The sequence below is a fragment of the Sardina pilchardus genome, chromosome 22, assembly GCF_963854185.1.
Source record: "Sardina pilchardus chromosome 22, fSarPil1.1, whole genome shotgun sequence".
NCBI classification, from domain to species: Eukaryota; Metazoa; Chordata; class Actinopteri; order Clupeiformes; family Clupeidae; genus Sardina; species Sardina pilchardus.
In genome coordinates this window covers 22,547,488-22,570,310 of record NC_085015.1, presented here as the reverse complement: position 1 = coordinate 22,570,310, position 22,823 = coordinate 22,547,488, and the positions used below count along the sequence as shown (strand labels likewise).

Below are 22,823 nucleotides of genomic sequence, written 5' to 3'. Positions count from 1 at the left end.
CTCTCCTTTTTACTTCAGCGCTTGATTCCCCCATTCTCACTGCCTTGATTGCCTTACTGTTCCTCTGTCGCACACACACTCACCCCCCAACCCCCAAACACCACTTTCACACACACACACACACACACACATACACACACACACACATACACACACACACACACTGACACATTCTCACACACTCACACTCTGGGGTCTCAGGGGTGTGGGTTTGTCTGACAGCGCTAATAGGCCCTTTGCCTGCCGCTCTGCTGTGGGGACGCGCGGAACTCCACAGAGACCGGAACCGGTTCCTGACGTGCGGAACGTGGCGGAACACAAAAGAAACGTGAGCGAAGGCAAAGAAACGGAGGAGAAGTAGTTCAACAGTCCTTTGCTAAGCAAGAAATAATTAGATTTAGTTGGGCGCCCCCCCCCCCCTCTCTCTCTCGCCACTGCATTTTTTATGGTTGCAAATTGCGTATGAATTTACAGGCAGCTCGTCCAACACAATTTGCATGGCATTAAAAAAGCTCCGCGTTCAGCCAAACCGCGGCACCCCCGCCGTGCCACGCTGGTCCGCTTTCCTTTGTTCTCCTCCGGAGACTCTCGGCCACGCCCGTGTGCAGTCTGGCCGCGCTCCCGACATTCCGTGCCGACGAGGCGTCCATGTCCTGATGCTCGGCCACACCTGTGGAGGTCAGGCACTAGCACCCACACACCCTCCCCCCATGATGTGGCCCCGACATCAGGCCATCAATCCTGGGCTCTGTGAGCGCCTGGGAGCCTTAACTAGGTCCAGCCTGGCCTGTGCATCCCTCTCCTCCGCCCCAGTAGTAATGGCACGGAGCTGCCCATGGCTCCGTAGACCAGAGATCTCTTTTCCATCTCGTCCTGATCCTCGCCGTGGCCCGGGCTCAGGCTCTTTATCCAGCCTCATATCGCTCCTCTCTTCTCTGATCTTTTCTTTCTCTCCTCTATTGTTCTCTCTGCCCTTCTTTCATACTGTCATTTATGGCTCTCCCCTGCTCTCTCTCTCTGCCCTGCTATATTCTCTCTCTCTCTCTCTCTCTCTCTCTCTCTCTCTCTCTCTCTCTCTGCCCTGCTATATTCTCTCTCTCTCTCATTCTCCCGTTCTCTCGCTCGATCTCCCCCGCCCCACGCACCCCCCCTCTCCCTACAATTACGTCCAGTCACCGCTGGCCCTGAGTGGGACCTCCCTGCAGCTGGGGGTTAAGAGCTTAATTCCCCCTCTGTCAGTCCAATCTGACCAGCCCTGTCTTGCTCCTGACCCCCCCTACCCCCCCACACACACACACACACCCTCCCCTCTCCTCCCATCCCCTCCCCTCTCAGTTGCAATGAAATTCTAGCAAAAAAAAACACACACACACAATCCACCTCCAGTCAATCAATACGACATGGCCTCTGCCGCTATCTGCTACCCGGGCGCTCTCTCGGCCTTAAGTCCCCGTGTAAGCAACCCGCCCTGATCAATGCAAGGGGGTGGAGGATCTCGGCGGATCATCTGAGCCTAAAACCAACCAGAGATTGTCATGATTTTTTTTTGTTCCCTTTTTTTTCTTTCGCTCCGATATGGAGGTGGTGCTCGTGTCGCCTGCTCGTTTGTGTGTTTCATTTTTTTTTTTTCCCTTCGACGAGGCATCGCGTGTCGCGGGCTCGTTTGCCTCTGAGCCGCGAAGCGGATAATGGCGTTTAATTAGCTTTGTGACGCGCCGCTCGGAGACTGAGGACCGGGAGGAGGGGTGAGAAAAAAAAAGGCAATTATTTGTACAAATGAACGAGTGAGTGGCACTAATGAAACCATGCAGCGAGTGATGATAATAGTCTCCCGCACACACACACCGACTTGTTATTTTATGTGGGCTGTTTATTTTTATTTTTTGTAGTTGGTGTGTGTGTGTGTGTTGTGTTTGTGTGTAAGTGTGTTTGTTTGTGTGTGTTTGTGTTTGTTTGTTGGGGTCTGGTCTGACCACTCCAAACCCAGACGGCCGCTCTAATCAGATGATTGGCCCCAGAGGTGGCGTTTTGATTGGAGTGCTGTAAACAACGACGGGCACCCTTCGCCACGCCACGCCGCGCTCGCCCACTCCACTACTCCCCCCTCCCTCCCCCCCCCCGCTCTCGACCGCCCGCCAAGTGCCAGCCTGCGCTCCGTGGCACAGCGCCCAGCGGTGCCCACCTAACAACCCCCCACCAGCCCCCCCCCCCTCCCCGGGGACAGAGCAGAAGCACTAGGGCGGGTGTGCTTTTGAATTATGGGCTGCTAGCGCACTGCTGACCCCTCTGCTCTCTATAGTATGTGAGAGAGAGAGGGGCGCTTGGGTAGAGAGGAGGGGGGGGGGGGGGGGGGGGTTAAAAATGCGAGGGGGTGGGGGAGGGGGGCGTGAGAGGGTTCTGCCATAATTTAGCCATGATGAATGGGAATGGATGCGCGGTGATTATCGGTAATTAGCCGCAAGCTGTGTGGCCTGGCCGGCCCGCCGCGCGGGGGTCAGCGGTTAATGTCTCCATTAGAGCCCCCTCACCTGCCCCGCAGCCTACCCCTCAGTCCACCCTCCACCATAGCGCCGTCGCCGGCCACCCTTTCTAGAAGCTTCTGCCCCCCCCCCACACACCCAGCAGCTGTAATGGAATGGCTCCCCCAGTAAGCAGAGATGCCATGGATATGATTTAACGAGCCATTAAACCATTAGCTGTGTGTGTGTGTGTTGGTGTGTTTATGTGCGTGCTTTTGGGATGCCAGGGATTGCTTGTCTGATGAGCTGCATGAGTATCAAGAGTATGCTGAAAATAAGTGGCATTCTTTTTTATTTTCTCTTCCTTTCTTTCTTTCTCTTTCTCCCCTGTCCATCCCTCTCTCTCCCTCCCTCCCTATTTCTCTCTCTCCCCCTCCCTCCCTCTCTCTCTCCTTCCCTCCCCCTCTCTCTCTCTCAGGTGCTGTGGCTGCTGAGTTTCGACGATAAGAACGCGCTGGCGGACGCGGTGGATAAGTACTGCATTGGCGTGCCTCCCATCCAGTGGCTGGCCTGGATCCCCCAGCTGCTCACCTGCCTGGTGGGCTCCGAGGGCAAGCCGCTCCTCAACCTCATCAGCCAGGTACACCCCCCCCGCCCCCCCCGCGCTAATGCATGAAGCACTATTTAGATGGAGTGTGTGCAATTAAACCCACTTACCAATGTGTGTGTGTGTGTGTGTGTGTGTGCGCGTGTGTGCGCGCCATCCGGATGTTCCTGATGTCATTACCCCCACCCCTCCACCCTCAATCTCTCATTCTGAAGAAGACTCTCTTGAGCAAATTCAATTTATCACATTTTTTAATTATTTTTTGCATTCTCTGCCATCCCCATAGAGCCATAGTGTGTGTGTGTGTGTGAGAAAGAGAGAGGGAGACAGAGTGTGTGTGTATGTCTATATATTTTTTATGTGAAATCATTTATGTAAAGCGGTATTATTGCGGCGCTATCGGGAGCGCTGGAATCGCGGCAGCGGAGCGCCAAATTAAGGCTGGGACCGGCGCGATGTGTTGGGGCGCCGGCTCCGCCCGGTGTGGAGGAGGAGGAGGAGGAGGAGGAGGAGGAGGAGGTGCTGGAGGAGGAGGGTTATTATTTCCAAGCCATTTCCAGCTGGAGGACTTCAAAGAGTACACAGCTGCTCCCGAGGCCTCACTCACAGTGCAGAGATGGCGAGGAAAAGTGTGAGAGAGAGAGAAAGAAAGACAGTGAGAGAGGGAGGGAGTGAGAGTGATAGAGAGAGGTTGTTTTAGGAAGGAAGAGTAGAGGAAACAGTGAGAAGGAGCAGCAGTGATGGATGGAGAGCATAAAGAGAGAGCGATGACAGATGATGGAGTGAGTAAAGGAGAAGGGGTGAAGGAGCGAGAGAGGTGTGTGTGTGTGTGTGCGTGTGTGCGTGTGTGCGTGTGTGCGTGCGTTCACTCTTCACACGCTCCTGAGGAGCCAGGGGGGGCCGGTTCTGTGAGTCCAGATGGCCTGTTTAACATGCAGACCAGACAGGAGCAGACTTCAGAGCCCAGGTGGAGCGCACGCACGCACCCGCTCCTCTCCGTCCGTCCGGCCGCCTCTCATCTGGGCGCAGCGTCCAGTAGCGGAGAGCAGCCCCGTCGCCATTAGTAGCCCCACTCATCCACCTGCCCCTCCAGCCCGGGGCAATAAGGGCCGCCTGGACCCGCCTGGCTCCCCTCGCGCCCTAATGAATTGACTTGTCAAGACCGCTCTAGTGAATGACCACTCTCCTCTCTTCTTCATCTCTCTTTCTCACCTTCTCTCTCTCTCTCTCTCTCACATTCTTGCTGTCTCTCTCTTTCTCTCCCTCTCTCTGTCATGTTCTCTCTCTCTCTCTTTCCTTTCCGTTTCATCTCTCTCTCTCCCTCTCCCTCTCCCTCTTCTTTTTCTCTCCCTCTCTCCCCCCTCTCTCTCCCTCCCCCTCTGACTTGTGCAATCTCTCATTCTGATCAGTGGGGACCTCCTCATTAACTGATGCTGATTGAAGGGGGGAGAATAAGGTGCCCCCCCCCCCCCCCCCCCGGGCCCCACCTCCTCTAAAGAGCAGAGCTTACAGCCGCCCGGGAGCCTTTATCTCGGCCCATGAATTATTGAGGCTCCGTCTCGGTTCGGCGGAGGTTTGGGTGGAGGTGGGGTTGGGGTAGGGCGGGGGTAGAGGTGGGGGGGGGGGGGGGGGGGTGAAATATTGATGAAGGCAAAGCACACTAGGCGCTGAGGCCAGCGACTCTCCACCAGCCAGAGTGGAAGAGGGCAACACCTGACACCTTTTTATCTTTCACCGGCACACACACACACACCGTCGTCGTCGTCCTTCCTTTGCCGCCTTTTCTCCTCTTTCATAGTTAATGTGCTGCTTAAGCAGGCTTTTAAAGTGTGGCACCTGTGTGTGTGTGTGTGTGTGTGTGTGTGTGTGTGTGAGGGAGGGCAGTGTGTAAGTAAGTGACTGCAGGTTTGAGGTGTCTCTCTAAACCCACAGGCGACGACTCCTCGCCTTGCCGTTATCAGTGCAGACACCTCGCACCTATCAGATGTCCGTCTAATGGCCGTGTGTGTGTGTGTGTGTGTGTGTGTGTGTGTGTGTGTGTGTGTGTGTGTGTGTGTGTGAGGGAGAGAGAGTTCCAGATTGAAGAAGCTCTGTCATAAGCGCTCTTGAGCCACCTCCCACCAGTTCGTCTCTTTTTCATTCGCACACAAGCTGCACCAGCCACCACCATCTCATAAACACACACACACACACACACACACACACACACACAGTCTCTCCACACAGCACTCCTTTCTTTCCAGCAATCAGCCCACACACACACACACACACGCACACGCACACGCACACGCACACACACAACCACTCCACTCCATGCACACACCTATACATTTCCACTCTTGCACACAAACACACACACACACACACACAAACTGAGTGGTATTTAGAGGGCAGCATCTCATCACGAGAAAATTACCCCGGGGGTCCTGCGGCAGCTATTTAGCCGTCCCAATCAGGGCCTGACCTAAACGCCAAATGTGGCCAGAGCGTGTGACTTTCTGGAGGAAAAGAACCTTTTTTAAAGGACACAGTCTAACACACACACACACACACACACACACACACACACACTCACTCACTCACACATACACACACACAGGCTCTGTGGTCCAGTCCTTGCCTTAGGCTTTGTGAGCGTTTTTTAACGGAGCAGTTATATCATTTTCAGATCATTTTTTATGATGCAACCACAGGTTAAGACTTCAGTGCTGCCGCTCTTAAGTCTGCAGTCAGGGCCAGTTGGCAACGGCACATCCATCCTTTACTGTGATAAATGAGCACACACACACGCACACACACACGCACACACATGCACACACACACACACACAGGAGAGTGTGAACTAAAGCTGCAACTCTGTCCTTTATGGTTGTGAATTTGCTGAAGGACGACAACACACATCGCCTTGGCAAAACACACACACACACACACACACACACACACACACACACGCACACACACACAGATCACTTGTGTGAGTGTGTGTCATCCTCTGCCACAGCTCAAATCTGCCCTTGATGTTTGGCTCAGTGTTCTCCTCAGCTTATGCTCTCAAAGTCCTGTGCTACCAAAGAGCCTTCACACGTGCTTCTTTTAGGATGGCGTTCTTTTTTGGGCCGTTTGTTGGTTGGTGTTCCCGCGAGCGCACCGCCGCCTCTCTCCCACGTTTACCCCACCTCTCTAAATATTTATCCTCCGTTTATCCCTTCATCATCCTCTTCTTTACCCCGCCGCTTTTCTCTTTTTCCCCCCTTTCCCTCATCGCGCTCTGGACTTGATTCCTCCTCTCTCTCTTTCTCTCTTAAACCCTCTGTCTTTTCCTCTCTCTAAGTCCCTTAAGAGATTATTATGAGCCGAATGTCTAACTGTGTGTGTGTGTGTGTGTGTGTGTGTGTGTGTGCGCCTGCAGGTGGGCCGTGTGTATCCTCAGGCCGTGTACTTCCCCATCCGCACCCTCTACCTGACGCTGAAGATCGAGCAGCGGGAGCGCTACAAGAGCGGTGAGTGCCGCCGCCCGGGCCTGTGGTCAAGCCGCAGTGGCCAGAGCTTTGACGCCTCTCAGGCCGATTGAGGGAGATGATTATTTCACATTAGCCGTGTGTCACGGAGGCAAATGGGAGATTAAATCTTCATATTCGGCCATTTTCTTATCTGTGGTCCACTGGTCATTCTCTTTATGCTGGCCTCCTTTCACAATGTCACCTCTCCCTCAGTCTTTCTCTCTCACTCTCACTCACTCTCTTTCTCTCTCTCTCTCTCTCGTTCTCTCTCTCTCTCTTTCTCTCTCTCTCTCTCTCTCTCTTTCTCTCTCTCTCTCTCTCTCTCTCTCTCTCTCTCTCTGTTAGTATGTCCTGATTTGTATGTTTCTTGATTAAATGTTAATGTCCCCCCCCCCCCCCTCCCCCTCTCCTCTCCTGTGGTCAGACTCTGGTCAGCAGCAGCCCAGTTCGGTGGGTGCCCAGAGCCACTCGGCGTCCGACCCGGGTCCCATCCGTGCCACGGCGCCCATGTGGCGCTGCAGCCGCATCATGCACATGCAGAGGGAGCTGCACCCCACGCTGCTCTCCTCCCTGGAGGGCATCGTCGACCAGATGGTCTGGTTCAGGGAGAACTGGCACGAGGAGGTGAGGGAGCGCACCTCAACACACACACACCTGAACACACACATGCACACACACCTGAACACACACACACACACCTGAACACACACACACACACTAGTGTTGTCACGATACCAAAATTATGACTTCGATATGATACCTGCCATAAATACCTCGATAGTCGATACTGAACCGATACCACAGTGAAATTCTAAAATATCTGGGGAAAAAGATCAATAGGCCTATTGCTCTGGTTCGGTTTGACTTTAATCAGCTTGTTCCTGTCCGGGTTTTTTTTTTTTTTGAGCAAAATACACTAATAATAATATTATTATTATACCCCAGAGTTAGTATGAGCATAATATCTTGTTTGTTAACATATTTGTTATAATATTTCATGAGTTTGATTGTCTGACTTTCAGAGACCATTCTTTATAATTGTTTTATCCAGACAATGCTCAGTAGGACGCAAACCTCCACCAGGTGTAGAGAAATGTGAGTTTAATTTAATAGTGTGCAGGTCAATTCTGGGCTCATCATAAAGTCACCGCACGTTCATTATCTTTTAGTTTTAGTCAATAGTTTTTTATTGTTTGTTACAAATTACACGTGTTGTGTTGTTACAAATTACACATGTTAAAATTATAAGCTAGCCTACTACTACGCTATTCAGTGGGCCATCTGATGACGCCTGCAAGAGGTCTAGGGTGCTGATGTCGTTCATGGCTAATAAATTAACATTTGGACTCAATACATGCTGGCTATTCGCCTCGCTCTACTAAGAGAATTTCAGGTAGGCTAGCTTATATTTAAGAAATAATAATAAAGGCAGACTACATGCCATGATGAATATTACCAGAACTGATTGAATGTTAAATAGATCGTTTGCAAGTTATGCTAAAGTTACAATGATCAGCGTGAACATTGAGTCACCTTGCAAACAGACAGACAAACAAGCAAACCCCGATGAAAACATTACCTCCGTCAAGGAGGTTTCTATGCTTACTGTCGCTTTGCCTCGTCAAAATTCAGTGTTGAAAAAATAGTTTTCCAATTAGCCTACAGGATACACCACACTCGTTTCACTTCGGTTTGTGGATACGATTGGTGCTGATCATGGTGTTTTCAATCACATTCGCTGACCTCTCGGTCTTTGAATTCCTTGTTAAAGGTCGGGATGTCTGTCCGCAAAGTGCTGTGCGAAGTTGGACGTTGCCTGCATGCTTTTGTTTACATCTCTTGTGTCTGTGGGCTTGCCTTCACTGTCGACACATGCGAAATAGCTCCAGACTTCAGTTCGCCCGTCTATTTGATCAGCAAGCCGAGGACGGTCGGCAGGCGCTCTTGAACCTGTAGCCATCTCTCTCCCTCTCACTCACTCACAGCCTGTTGCTGCGTGCACACACTGTGGCTGCGTGTGAGAGGGGAAAGTTAGCCACGCCCAGTAGTCTCTGCGTTCAAGGAGCATGACTGAGAGTTGGAGCAGCTCCTTGCACAGACACGGAAAGTTATTTTTTAATAAAGTATCGGTTCTAAAAACGTCGGAAATCGTATCGTTTTTTGCGTTAAGGCATCGTGATACCTTTCTAGTATCGGTATATCGTGCAACACTAACACACACACACACACACACACCTGAACACACACACACAGGCGCGTGCACCCCGAACATATCAGTGTGCACGCCAGCTTTACATACATGCCATGGATAACAATAACACACAACAAACAAATGGACACGCGCACACACACACACACACACACACACACACGCACACACGCACACACGCGCTAAAGACAAATGCATGACTCTGGTACACGGCAGCACACTTACCATCACACTTTAGCACACAACAGATGGGCCCACTTGAGTGCTTGTGTGTACACACACACAGACACACACACACACTGTTTTAAAAGGGAAGAAATGCGAAGCAAGCAAGTCCTTATGAAAAGCTCTATGCATTAGTGTTGTCTGCCTATGAAGACCTTCAACCAATTGGCAGGCAAGTGTTTCGCACAAGGATAGCAGCTTCCAGTATTAATGTTCTGTAGACATAAAGACCTAAGGCTTCTCTCAGCAGCAAAGATGGCATTGTGTGTACTCCCATTCTGGGGAGTTTGAGCTGTAGAAGTTCAGTTCAAGAAGCCCCAGACTCCTTGAGAACGAGAGAATGCAGAACTGATCAACCTGCGCCTCAGACTGCAGTGTTCTCGCTCGCTCGCTAACCGTTGAAAGTCAACATTCCATTTATTCAAAGAGACCGTTTTTTTTTTTTAACTCTACTTGGCTAAACGCAAACTTTTGAATCGAAAGTTCTCTTTTGTACTGCGATTTGATGACATTTCACATTTCCTAACGCTTAGTTAAGTTCACAAGAACGGAAGCACAGGGACGACTTTTTACTAGCGTCACGTTATGGGCTGCACAGAGATGCTGAGTCCCCATGGAAACTGTTGCTGTGTGTGCAGCAGGTGTCGTTGTCCCTGTCAGCGTGCCTGGGCCAGTCTTATTCCCTTATGCTCTGCTAGGCCTCCCAGGGCTCCCTGCCTTTGGCACATTACATGGGCTCCTCTGAAAAGTGCAGGTATTTACAGACAGGCTGTTCTTATACAAAGTGCTCATTGTGTGGAAATAGCCCACCCCCCACCACCATCATAACAATTTCCAGCTGACTTGGTACATGTAAAAAGCAACCTTTATTGTCGAGGAGTGACTCATGGAGTGTGTGGAAACGTGTGTGTGTGTGTGTGTGTGTGTGTGTGTGTGTGTGTGTGTGTGTGTGTGTGTGTGTGTGTGTGTGTGTGTGTGTGTGTGTGTGTGTGTGTGTGTGTGTGTGTGTGTGTGTGTGTGTGTGTGTGTGTGTGTGTGTGTGTGTGTGTGTGTGTGTGTGTGTGTGTGTGTGTGTGTGTGTGGTGGGGTGTATGGGGGGTATAGATTGTAATCGCTTGCATAATTGTTTGCACAGGATGTTCATGCTCTCTAGGTGTGTGTGTGTGTGTGTCGGAGGGAGCTGGGCGACTGTATGATGTGTTTGATGGGCGCACTGAGCAGGGGATAGATCACCTGGTGCCAGCCTCGCCATGGCAACTTCAGTTCCGCCGGTCCACAGAACCGGGTAGGCAGCCGGGCGACTCTGAGCTCCGTCCTGAGGGAGAGGGAGAGTTAGAGTCGCGGGAGGAAGGGAGAGAGGGAGAGAGAGAGGGAGAGAGAGAGGGAGAGAGAGAGGGAGAGAGAGAGGGAGAGAGGGAAGGAGGATGGGACATGTCTGGCACGTGTCCTGGACTGGCCACTGGGACTGGCCACTGTCCCCCTTGTGTCCCTGCCAGGTGCCTGGAGGCCCTGAGGCCATAGACTCCACAGGGGCCTCCTCCAGGCCACTAGAGAACTGGACGCACCGACTGGACTTGGAGCGTCTCTCCAGTGGGCAGACACGGTGCATTTGTGATGATGTCCAGAAGGGCTTTTGTAACAGGCCTGCTGAGGTCAAGCAGGTGTTGTGTCACAGCAGGCGTGGAAAGAGACATCTGACCATTTGACCACTCTCTTCTCTGGCTCCCTGTTTCCTCCTCCATCTCTCTCTCTCTCTCTCTCTCTCTCTCTCTCTCTCTTTCTTTCTTTCTTTCTTTCTTTCTTTCTTTCTTTCTTTCTTTCTTTCTTTCTTTCTTTCTTTCTTTCTTTCTTTCTTTCTTTCTTTCTTTCTTTCTTTCTCTCTCTCTCTCTCTCTCTCTCTATCTCTCTGACTGACTGTCTCTGAGTGTCCAAGAAGCTCAGTCAAATGTGGCTTAATGATGCCTTGGTGTCAAAGTGTTCACAACTGGTTTTATAATGAAGTGTTATCTCCCTTCTCTCTCTCTATCTTTCTCTCACTTCCTCCCTCTCTTTCTCATTCTTGCTCTCTCTCTCTCCATCCCTCTCTCTCTCCATCCCTCAGGTCCTACGCCAGCTGCAGCAGGGCCTGGCCAAGTGCCACTCGGTGGCGTTCGAGAAGAGCGGCGCGGTGTCGGACGCCAAGATCACGCCGCACACGCTCAACTTCGTCAAGAAGCTGGTGAGCACGTTCGGCGTGGGCCTGGAGAACGTCTCGAACGTGTCCACCATGTTCTCCAGCGCCGCCTCCGAGTCGCTGGCGCGCCGCGCCCAGGCCACCGCCCAGGACCCCGTCTTCCAGAAGATGAAGGGCCAGTTCACCACCGGTCAGTGGAGCACAGCACCCACCGGCTCGTCTGGTGCTCGCAACTCTATTCCCTTGTCTTGTGTTGTCTTGTGTTCTCTTGTGTTCTCTTGTTTTGTCTTGTGTTGTGTTATCTTGTGTTTATTTTGTTTTGTCTCGTCCTGTCTCGTCTTATCGGTCAGACAATTCAATCTGTCTTGAGCTCTCCATGAATTGCTATGATTATGCAATTATAGTGCCCCTACTGTCCATCTCTGAAAATGTAGAGAGATTTTTCACTCAATCCGTGCACACTCACACACCACACACACACACACACACACACACACACACACACCACACCACACCACACCACACTACACATTCACATCCACATATTTCTTATGAATGTACTGTCAATATCTGTCTTTGTTTTCCTGTCCGTCTCTCTACGCTTCACTTCAGCGGATGCGAAAGACATCAAGTGCTTTTCCGCTTGCAGTCGACCTTTTTTTCCAATTCAAGGCGCAGCAGGTGCACCCAGCGTGTTAAAGCAGCGCATAAAACACTTAGCGCCAAGACAGAGCAGGAAAAAATCCTGCCAACAGCAGCATCCTGCCAGATCATGGCATCCTAAGTGTGCTGGGTGGGGGTCAGTAAGGTCGGGGTCAGGCGGCCGTGTGCTGTGGGGTCGTGTTGATGGTGTACAGTAAGTGTGCTCCGTAGGGGTCAGTAAGGTCAGTGGCGCTGCTGGAGCCTGTACAGTAGCTGCAGCTCCCCGCCTCAGCTTCTCCTCTATCTGTCTATCTGTCTGTCTATCTGTCTGTCTGTCTATCTACAGTATCTGTCTATCTGTCTATCTGTCTATCTGTCTATCTGCCTATCTGTCTATCTGTCTATCTATCTGTCTATTTGTCAATCTATCTCTATCTCTATCTGTCTATATCTCTGGATTAAAGTTCTCCGTTGCTACGGCTGATTTCCGTCTATAGGTTTCCATAGTGCCGTATCATTGCGGATCCCAAAATAAGCATGGAAAATATATGAACTTTGGCTTCTAGGCCTATTTTGAAACTTGTCTCCACGGTTCTCATGTCATTCGATTCTCGCTCTTGCAGAGTGAAAGTAGTCTTTTTTTTTCGAACATATGTGCCTTTATCACAGCTGGTGTAGACTGTGGGTTATAGCCTGTTTTATTAGTGGAAGCTTGTTGCCGTCGACTCGTGAACGGAAGGCTTGCTCCCAGTATAGACTCCCTGTGTGAGCAGACAGATGCGTCTGAAATGTCAGAATCTGATATCTCTATGAGGAGAGATGTCTAGGCTAGTCGAAACTTTCACATTCTGTTCTAGTGTAGGAACGTACTGTAGCATAGGCTGTTTTCTTGTAATGTTGTTAAAGTTAGCTGTATTAGACAGAAATGTATAACAAGTTCATTTGATGAAGAATATGTCAAGTTTGAACCATTTAGATCGGTAAAAAGTGAAGCAAATATGCAGACTTTCTCAGTATAGCAAAGGCAGCTTTATCAGTAGGTGAAGGCTAATGTGAACAACTAAACAGTTGAATGAATTGCTCCTGAACTGGGCTGTCGTGTTCAGGGACAAAAGCTGTGGGGATTGACAAGATGATTCAGAAATGTTCAGTTGCCTTATCTGAAGTAGCCTAGTCTATGCCTACAGGGTAGTCTACAGTTAAACACGTAATTTGAACACTGTTCGCACGTCAATTTCAAATCAATTTAAAGCCTAGAATATAGAATAGAATTTAGAAGCCTATAATAATGATAGTCTGAAATAGTGTGTCTCAGGAAAGTTTATTTATTGCCTGACTGGGTCCAACAAATATGCCCCCCTCTCACCACACACACACACACACACACACACACACACACACACACACACACACACACACACACACACACACACACACACACACACACACACACACACACACTCTCGCTCACATACACATGCATACTGTACGGCGCCACAGAAGAACCCTTTGACATCTATCTCTCTACCCATCCATCCAGATGTCTATCTGTCTCTCCCTCTCCTCCCTCGATCATCTTACTCCGGCCCTGCTCTCACTTTCCCTCGGCTCAATACTACCTTTTGTTGTCTGCTCACCACAGCTCTCTTGCACTTTTGTCAATAACAGAACAGCCCACTCATCTCTGTCTGTCTCTCTCTCTCTCTCTCTCTCTCTCTCTCTCTCTCCTCCTGTCTTCATGTCAGTGTCCGCTTTCATTGCGAGGCTGGCTTTTTGTTTTTGTTTGTTTCTTTGACGCCCTGTAATTTGAGCGCGGCGGTTTTTTCCCGGGGCCCTTGCGGTGGGACTGTTTTTCGGGAGATATTTCTTCCCTCCACGGTGGATGTTCCGGGGGAAGAGTCCGGCGGTGGTAGTGGTGGTGTTTTTGTCGGCCCGGTTGCGAGGGCCAGGGCGGGCCGTGGGGGCCAGCGGAGCGGTGTGGAGAGAGCCGGCCGCCCTCCAGCTCTCTGGAGCGCCACAGCAGCCCACTGGACACTGCCCAGCTGGGTGGATCAGCACGGATGGGAGCGGAGCATACTGTTTGTGTGTCCTTGCCTGTCTGTGTGTGTGTGTGTGTGTGTGTGTGTGTGTGTGTGTGTGTGTGTGTGTGTGTGTGTGTGTGTGTGTGTGTGCGCAGTGCAGTCCTGTTGTGTTTGTGTGTGATTCAGTGCTGTCCTGTGTAGTCCTGTTGTGTGTGTGTGTGTGTGTGTGTGATTCAGTGCTGTCCAATGTGTGTGTGTGTGTGAGCGCGCGTGCACGCGCAGTCCTGTGTCTGGATTCAGTGCAGCGCTGTCTTGTGTGTGAACTTGATGAACCGGCCCTATTTTGGATTGCCTGTGTGTGAAAGTGCTAGTGAAGGTGGTGCGTCATCCTCTGTGTCTGTGTCTGTGTGTGTGAGAGAGAGAACTTGTTGAATTGGCACCCCACCGGTTTCGTCTGAGTATAAGTGTGTTAGTAATATCTTCATGTCTGTGTCTTAACACGCTGCACACTTATGTGTGTCTGCATGTGCACACGTGTGTGTGTGTGTGTGTGTGTTCGCGCCGACCTCTGCGGCAGACAGCGCTCCAGTCGCTCCCCCTAACCCATCCAGCCACCCACCTCCGCCCGTACCATCCCTCCCTCCCTCCCTCCCTCCCTCCCTCCTTCCCTCCCCTGTGCGTTTTCGGGGGAATAATTGGAGCCCTGAACCATGTGATTTAATTTAATGGCTGAGGGCTGAGGCCTGAGCGGCACACTGAGAGAACAACAGGCTAGAGAAGAGAGCGAGAGGAGGGCAGGAACGAGTGAATGAGAGCAGAGAGAGGGAGGAGGGGAAGAGCGACGGGAGAAGAAGAGAAAGAGGAGAGAGTGCACTGAGCCTCGTCTGACTGTAGGGAAATTTCACAGCATTGTTGCGTTGCTATAGTGCAGCTCTCTCTCTCTCTTTCTTTCTTTCTTTCTTTCTTCTCTTTCTTTATCTCTTCTCTCTTTCTTTCTCTCTTATCTTTCTTTCTCTTTCTTTTTTTGTCTCTTTCTCCATTTCTCCCTCCCTCCCACTCTCTATCTTTTCTCTCTCTTTTGCTCTCTCTCTCTCTCCCTCTCTCTCTGTGTCTCTTTTCCCTTTCTTCAGTCTCTCCTTCTGTGTCTTAAAAAAAGAAAGTGGCGTTTTTATGTGAGTTCTGTCGATGTGGTGGCGACTGGGTAATTTTGCGCCCAGTTTATGAGTTTGTTTGTGCTCCGTGTGTGTGAGTGATGTGTGCGATCAATTCCCACAGCACATTAAGGCTTTTGGAGCGGTTCCCTTTTTTCGCCTCCGTGGTGACTTTGTCATTTTAAAGCCCCGTCCGTAACGTATGCCATCAAAGCGCTCTTAACTAGAATGTGAAATGATTTTAATATTTGAATCAGTGAGCTTTGATCGGGCACATTTCATAAAGCTGTGGGTTCATGTGACGACCTGGCCCATCTGCCTGAGCAAAGTGAACGCCACACAGTCGCGCACACACACACACACACACACACACACACACACACACACACCCCCCTCTGTGCCTGGCATTGGTCCATCCTCCTCCATTCCGGAACCTTCTGTCCACCTCCACCTTTTTCGGTCTCTGCTGGCATTCTCTCTCTTGAATTCTCTCTCAACTTCACTTCATGCCCTCCCTTCTCTTGCTCACTCTCTCCATTCCCCACTCTGTTCTCTCTCTCTCTCTCTCTCTCTCTCTCTCTCACTCTCTCTCTCTGTCTCTCTGTCTTCCTCTCATTCTTTGTCTCTAATTTTCTCTCGTCTTTTTCCTCCTGTTGTCTCTAATTTCTCCTCCTCGGTCTCCCCTCGCTGCTCCATGTTAAATGCCAGTGGTGCTTCTCAAGCATGTGGGAGCCTTGTCGTAAAACGTCTCTCCGCGTACTTGTGTGTGTGTGTGTGTGCGTGTGTGTGCGTGTGTGTGCGTGTGTGTGTGTGTGTGTGAAGAGAGGAAGCAGATGTGTTGGTGCCAGCTGTCCCCGAGCAGTGAGGCGTTGTGAGACAGTGTGCCCTAAACCCCCACGTGCCCGACTAACGCTGGCCAGCTGTTGCCTGCTTAGGAAGAAAGCACCCGTGGGAGAGCCACCAGGACGGCAGTCTTTTCACACACACACACACACACACACACACACACACACACACACACACACACACACACACACACGCGGACTCTCTCACACACACACACACACGCTCCTACATGTGGCATGCAGCATATAAGGTATAAGGACGTGGCTGAGATCTATGGCACATACTGTAGGTATTCATACTCGTGCTCAGCTCACCTATATATTCTGTATGGTCATAATGATGGATGCCATCAAGCGTACATGCAGACAGGCCCTCACTGCCATACACACATCACATGCACACACACACACACGCACACACACGCACACACACATATAAATACACACGCGTGCTCCACTTGCCTTTGAAACAATAACACTCTGCATTTCTCACAGATCAGAAGTACCCTGACAAATCATATCAGTTTATTCATGCGCACGCACGCACACAAACATACACACACACACAACCCCACCCCCCAAACACACACACACACATATACACACACACAAACAGTATCTCTCTCACCCACACAAATATCCGCACATTCTCTCACACCACCACACAGAATTTGGCTGGCGAAAGCATTCAAATCCAATTACGGCCATTCATGTTCGCCTGCATCATTGTTCTGAGAAGCGCCACTCCACACTAAAACTGCTTGTGAAGTGGAATGATTATTTCACTTTTCCTCCTCTATTCTTCTCCGCTCCCCCCATCCTTGTCACCCCCCACACCAACCCTACCCCTCCTTAATTCGCCTCTCCGCGATCCCCTGCACGGCAGATTTGGTTTTCCAGCGTTCATTAAGCGCGGTGGCGCTCGCTAAGGCAACATCGTTTGGAAAGCAGGAAAGAAAAAGAAAAAAAAAGAAAACAATAGGCAGACTTTCAAAGGTGGCCTTTCAGAGGATTGGGGAGCCTTCATGCTGAGTTGGCAGCCCTTGCAAGTTTTTTTTGGAAGGGTGGCAGGAGGGGAGGCTGGTGGGAGGTGTGGGTTTGGTTGGAGCGGGGGGGTGGTGCGGAGGGTTGCTACAGTCAAAGGAGACCTGGGGCGGAGGCTCAGAAAGGTCGTTCTGCGATCATTCAGGCGTTACGGCGAACTAAAGTCAGGGAACTCGTTGGAAACTCTCCGAGGGTTGGCTTGGGTGGGTGGGTAGATGGAGGTGAGGCAGGTGGAGGGAGGTTGGGCGGGTGTATTTTTAGCACTCCTGCCACCACCACCTACTGCTGGGACTATTGAGAGAAGCCGAGAGTGTGGAAGTGAAGGAGAGCCAGAGAGACTTGAGAGCCCCCCTGAGTCACGGGTCACAGCGCAGGGCTTTATATTGGGGCTCCGCTCCGCTCCAGGACCTCAGCTCCCCAGCCAGCGCCACGGAGATGGGGTCACACTCACAGGGAGAGAGGGAGAGGGAGAAAGAGAGGAGGAGAGGGAGAGGGATAGAGAGAGAGAGGGATAGAGAGAGGGAGAAAGAAAAAGAAAGAGAGAGAGGGTGAAAAATAAAAAATAAAGACAGAGAGAGGGAGAAAAAGAAAAAGAGAGGGAGAAAGAGACAGAGAGGGAGAAAAAGAAAAAGCGAGAGAGATAGCGAGACAAAGGGAAATAGAGAAGGTGCACTCCTGTGAGAGGTGGGGGGGAAAACCAGCCAGCGGCCTGCAAGGACATCCACCGTTATCCGGAGCGTTCCGCAGAGCCCCTGTGCTGCTTGAGCCTTCCGCTCGTTACCTGAGGGGCTCTAATATTCATAATCCTCCGCTGACAGAGTGCTTAATTATTGACGACGGCAACGGATCTAATCGTCATCAATTAATGATGAAGCGCTCAAAGGAGTGGGCAGCGTTTAACCCCATCCACCGCACGTCGGTGGAATTTTTCCTGTCGATAAGACGATGACTGGCATTTCCTGTTTGGCTCGTTTCCCTGACACACACACACACACACACACACACACACACACACACACACACTGGCTCCCTGTCAGAGAGTTGCTGATGCAAACTCCGAAAACAAGATGCTGGAGAGGGGGAAGGAGAGGAAAAACAAAACCGAAAAACAACAACAAGAAAAAGCGAAACAAACACTGCGCTAGACAGGAGTAGCTCGTGGCCAGCGACTGCTAATCTAAATGTCAGCCGGCGTATTGACATTATTGCGAGCGTTCCGCCGCGGCTGCGAGTCGGCCATCAGTATGCACGGCAACGCGACCTCTCTCCCACCAGCGCAAAGGAGCCGGCAGCAGATCTGTCTGATCTATCGGCTCGATAAAATATTTAGCCCTGTTTAAGGACACGCATTGGCGTATCGGCGCCTCGTTAAAATTCTCGCCGGGTGTTGCGGATAATTGTTTAAGTAGCAAGTCCTCGCTCTCTTTCTTTCTTTCTTTCTTTCTCTCTGTCTTTCTCTCGTTCTTTCTCTCTCTCTCTCTCTCTTCCTGTTGCAGTTTTATAGTGTTATTAGCAGAGCACAACAGAATTCTAAATCTGAGGTGTGTGTGTTTTTTAGTTGATTTGATTAAGATGTTGTGTCCTGAAGGTGTGTTTCTAAACTTGCCAAGGAGAGTGTCTGGTACAGCGCGGCACACACACACACACACACACACACACACACACACACACACACACACCTCTCGCTGCAGTGCTCAGATTAACGCTCAATGTCATTTGGAAGTTGAATGGAGTATATAATCCTCTCTTTTCTCTGTGTGCCTCCCTTTCTTGCTTTCTTCCTGTCTGTCTGTCTTTCTCTCGCTCTCTCTCACACTCTCACACTCTCTCTCTCTCCTTCTTTCTCTCTCTCCCTCCCTCACACTCTCTTTCTCCTGATCCTATCCTTTTTGCCAAACCACATAAAAGCGGAACTTGGAAGGAAGTACAGTGCAGCACTTCTCTGTTTCCTGATTCACAGATAATATCTTGTCATTTCTTACTGTCCTCCCTTTTCCCCCCCTCATCTCTCTATCTATCCATCCCTCCATCCCTCCCTCCCTCCCTCCCTCCCTTCCTCTGCTGCTCTTCATCTAACACGGTGTCCCTCTCTTCTTCCTCCTCTCCCTCAGACTTTGACTTCAGCGTGCCGGGCTCCATGAAGCTGCACAACCTCATATCCAAGCTGAAGAAGTGGATCAAGATCCTGGAGGCCAAGACCAAGCAGCTGCCCAAGTTCTTCCTGATCGAGGAGAAGTGTCGCTTCCTCAGCAACTTCTCGGCCCAGACGGCCGAGGTGGAGATCCCCGGCGAGTTCCTCATGCCCAAGCCCACGCACTACTACATCAAGATCGCCAGGTAACACACACACACACACACACACACACACACACACACCTCACACCTCACTATCTTCTATACTCATGGCAAACACCAGCCACACATTCCTTTTTAGCCTTTTTCTCTACTGCATGTACAGAAGCATACTGTACACACACACCCACACATAAATAAATGCCTTCAGTGTCCATATTGCTGTTTCAGCCAAATGTTGGTGGAAAACACATGGGTTAACGAGGTATATTACCACCAGGTGTGGTTTCCTGTACTTGGCATGATGATTCGAGGCTTCTACACAGTATATTGCTGAAGATCTGCATCTTGCTAGTTCTATAATTTGTTGCAAATTGAGCCGTAGATATCATTTTAAAAACAAATTGTCTCAAGGGCCTCATTTGTTGTACCTGCTTAGTCATCCCATTTGGAATGAGTGCAGCTTAGTATAGAATGAGCTCGTATTAGCTCTTAGCTGTGAAAAGCAACCTCATTCTCACATACATTTGAGTTTCATTATGTCCAGTGGGCACAGCAAGGTGATCTGAAGGTCAGGCTCATTTTTTGAGACACCGTGAGCATTTGCAGCCATTCTTAATACCTGCTGCACTTCATCGTAATATCGTTTTATATTTCTGCGGGGAAAAAAAACGATGAACGCAAATGAGCGAGTGACTCATTGTCTGGGGACGCTAAGTGCTCTAATGGTTTTGTCTGCGACGTCTCCTTCCTTTCCTCTCCTTGCGGCACAGGTTCATGCCCAGGGTGGAGATCGTCCAGAAGCACAACACGGCGGCGCGGCGCCTCTACATCCGCGGGCACAACGGCAAGATCTACCCGTACCTGGTGATGAACGACGCCTGCCTGACGGAGTCGCGGCGCGAGGAACGTGTCTTGCAGCTGCTGCGCCTGCTCAACCCCTGTCTGGAGAAGAGGAAGGAGACCACCAAGCGCCATCTCTTCTTCACCGGTAAACACACACACACACAAACACCCACGCCTCACACCAAAAAGGAATCGTTTTCTTTCATTTTTTTTTCCAGTTACTGTTTTTTTTTTTTTTTTAAGGATATATATAAAAGAGAGAGTTTGTTTTTGTGTGAAAACCTCCAAATAAACAAACCTCAAAGGAAATAATGTTGTTTGTCCCAGGGCTCTGGTTGTTATTCCGCTAATGTTTCTCCAGCTCCAATAGATTCAGATGGAGCCAGTGGAACAGTGATCGAGGCTAGAGCCAAGTTATGAGACATCACTCATCCTCCCCATATCGGTTTCTTTTTTTATGTCTTCCTGCAAATTCAGCCATCTTTTTACGGTCTGTTCTTTGTGATGGTGGAGGGATAAGCTCATATGGGGGAATCTCTGAACCTTTTTGCCCGATTTTTCTCTCTGTCTGAGCCAAGGAGTGAGAAACCAAAGAGTTCATCTGTGCATGCTGCATGTGTCCTGACAAGGCATTGGGGAATCGAGAGGGAGAAGGGGTGTGAAGAGAGAGATCGAAAGTGAAATTTGGGTGAAAGAGAAGGCAGCTTCAATACCACCGCCGGTACGTCGGCGTCGCCGTGGAAATGAGGCCGCCGAAACCACCTGCCTCGCCCGCTGCCTCAAAAGAGCGAGACGAATTTTCTAAAAGAGGCGCGAGCGAGTGCTCCATCCCTCAGGGGAAACGAACGGGGGGGCTGACCGGCCGGACAAGATGAAATCTCAATTGTCTTCCTGTGATGGACTTATCAGTGGCGTAACTGTATGGGGGCGAGGTCGGAAGCAGGCTTATCAGGCATCACTAGAGGCTGATGAAATCCCGTTAGAGAGCTCATCCGAGTGGCTCATCTCACCTCAATCTTATTCTGATTGGTGGCTGTCTTCCAGCGTTCGTCTCCTATTGGTCACGATCGCAGCAGCAGCAGCAATTCAATGTGCATGGGATCAAACAGGAAGAACTAGCTGTAATTTTCTTTTCGTTCTGGTCGTGTTTGCATAAGGGGTTCCTGACCCCCACAAATCATTTGCAATTCGGCGTAATCACTACTACACTGAACAGACCGATTCGAAAGTCAATCATCCGCCCAAACGTTTGAGCGAGAGTCGACGTCAAAAGCCCCCACCATCAGCTCTGACATCCAGTCCTCTCTCCCCATCCCCCCCCCCCACACACACACACACACACACACTCACTACACTTCGACTAATAATCTGAAAATGTCAGCCACATCGTTGCCTGGGGGGGCCAATTGATCAGCATTGCGCCGCCCAGAAGAAATTAAAAGGGCTGACCCGAGACTGTTGCCACCACACGCCACGGTCGCGGAAGAGGTCGGCCTGGAGCCGAACAATGATTGGGTGCGACGGCTTCATGTTGACTCGCTTTTAATGAGTTCGGTGTCACCGGCGTAATGATATGTACTTTGACATATTTCTCCTTCTCTCCCTCGGCCTTCCTCAGGTGGAAGATTGGCCGGCGGCCCCGCTGTTTGCAGTGCGGCTATTTCCGTGAGCAGATCGGCCTGTTTAAATATATTTATGTTCGCCAGCGATAGCCTCGGCCCTCGGCTCATTCCTTTTGAAATGAAAGTCTTGTACAGGCTGTCGCTGCTCTTGTTCAAACACTTCCTGATTCGACAGGAATCTAACCCCCCACCCCCTTCTGTGTTTGACTCTTAAAACGTCTCTGGCCCTAAGAGCATGAAGTCGGACGACTGTCTGTCGTTCATTAATTTTCGAGAAATGCCTCAGAATGAGCTACGTGCAGACACATCAAGGCCATGATTAGTGTGCCGTGACCATGATCCTTTTCAGACCTGTGCGTTATTAATGCGGACTGTCGGAAAGGCTGCTCTCTACTCCCATAATATATTAAAGGCCTTAATACCCGAGCTTTTCTGTGTTTTTGAAACCATCTTTTATTGAAATGGCTGAAGGTAGTCCATGCTCTCGCTCACAACCATTTGGGTGGATTTCATCGTCCTTCAGTGCGCTGTAGCTGTTTAAAGTTTCTGATGACTCCTTTCATCCTGAAAATGTACGAGAAGGCAGACTGTCCCAAATAATCCAATCAAAGTGCCCTGCAGTTATGTGGAGACTCTGGGTGCTTCTCAACATCTCTCCTCGATCCTCCATGCTCGGTCCTCCAGGTCCTCCTCACTGATCTATAACCAACACTGGATAGACTATCTCATAGATGCCGGCGCCCACACCTATCGCCCCATCATTCTTTGTGTAGATCAGTGAGGACGAGGAACGAGGAAGGAAGGGAGGATGAATAAAAGACAAATGAGAGGCCCCCTCTGTGTTGAGCCAGATGCCTTGTGTTGACCTTTTGTCTCCCTCTCTCTCTCTCGCCCCTCCACAGTGCCGCGGGTGGTGGCGGTGTCGCCCCAGATGCGCCTGGTGGAGGACAACCCCTCGTCCCTGTCCCTGGTGGAGATCTACAAGCAGCGCTGCGCCAAGAAGGGCATCGAGCACGACAACCCCATCTCCCGCTACTACGACCGCCTGGCCACCGTGCAGGCCCGCGGCACACAGGCCAGCCACCAGGTCAGCACAGCCTCATGGCCACTCACCGGCCACTACGCCATTACATGCTATTTTAGCAACATCATTATCTTGAGCTTATCTTTTATCAGTGAGATACAAT

The 22,823-nt window shown here is 50.5% G+C and overlaps 1 protein-coding gene across 1 annotated transcript in view; it reads left to right on the top strand.

Annotated features, from left to right (window-relative positions):
- The window catches only part of trrap (transformation/transcription domain-associated protein), a 125,718-nt gene that overhangs the window by 95,123 nt on the left and 7,772 nt on the right, over positions 1-22,823 (top strand). Inside the window, exons 62-68 of the mRNA XM_062525848.1 lie at positions 2,938-3,099; positions 6,476-6,566; positions 6,991-7,190; positions 11,102-11,363; positions 18,988-19,213; positions 19,942-20,159; positions 22,539-22,723. Coding sequence (XP_062381832.1) covers positions 2,938-3,099; positions 6,476-6,566; positions 6,991-7,190; positions 11,102-11,363; positions 18,988-19,213; positions 19,942-20,159; positions 22,539-22,723 — 1,344 coding nt within the window. The remainder of the gene's footprint in view (positions 1-2,937; positions 3,100-6,475; positions 6,567-6,990; positions 7,191-11,101; positions 11,364-18,987; positions 19,214-19,941; positions 20,160-22,538; positions 22,724-22,823) is intronic.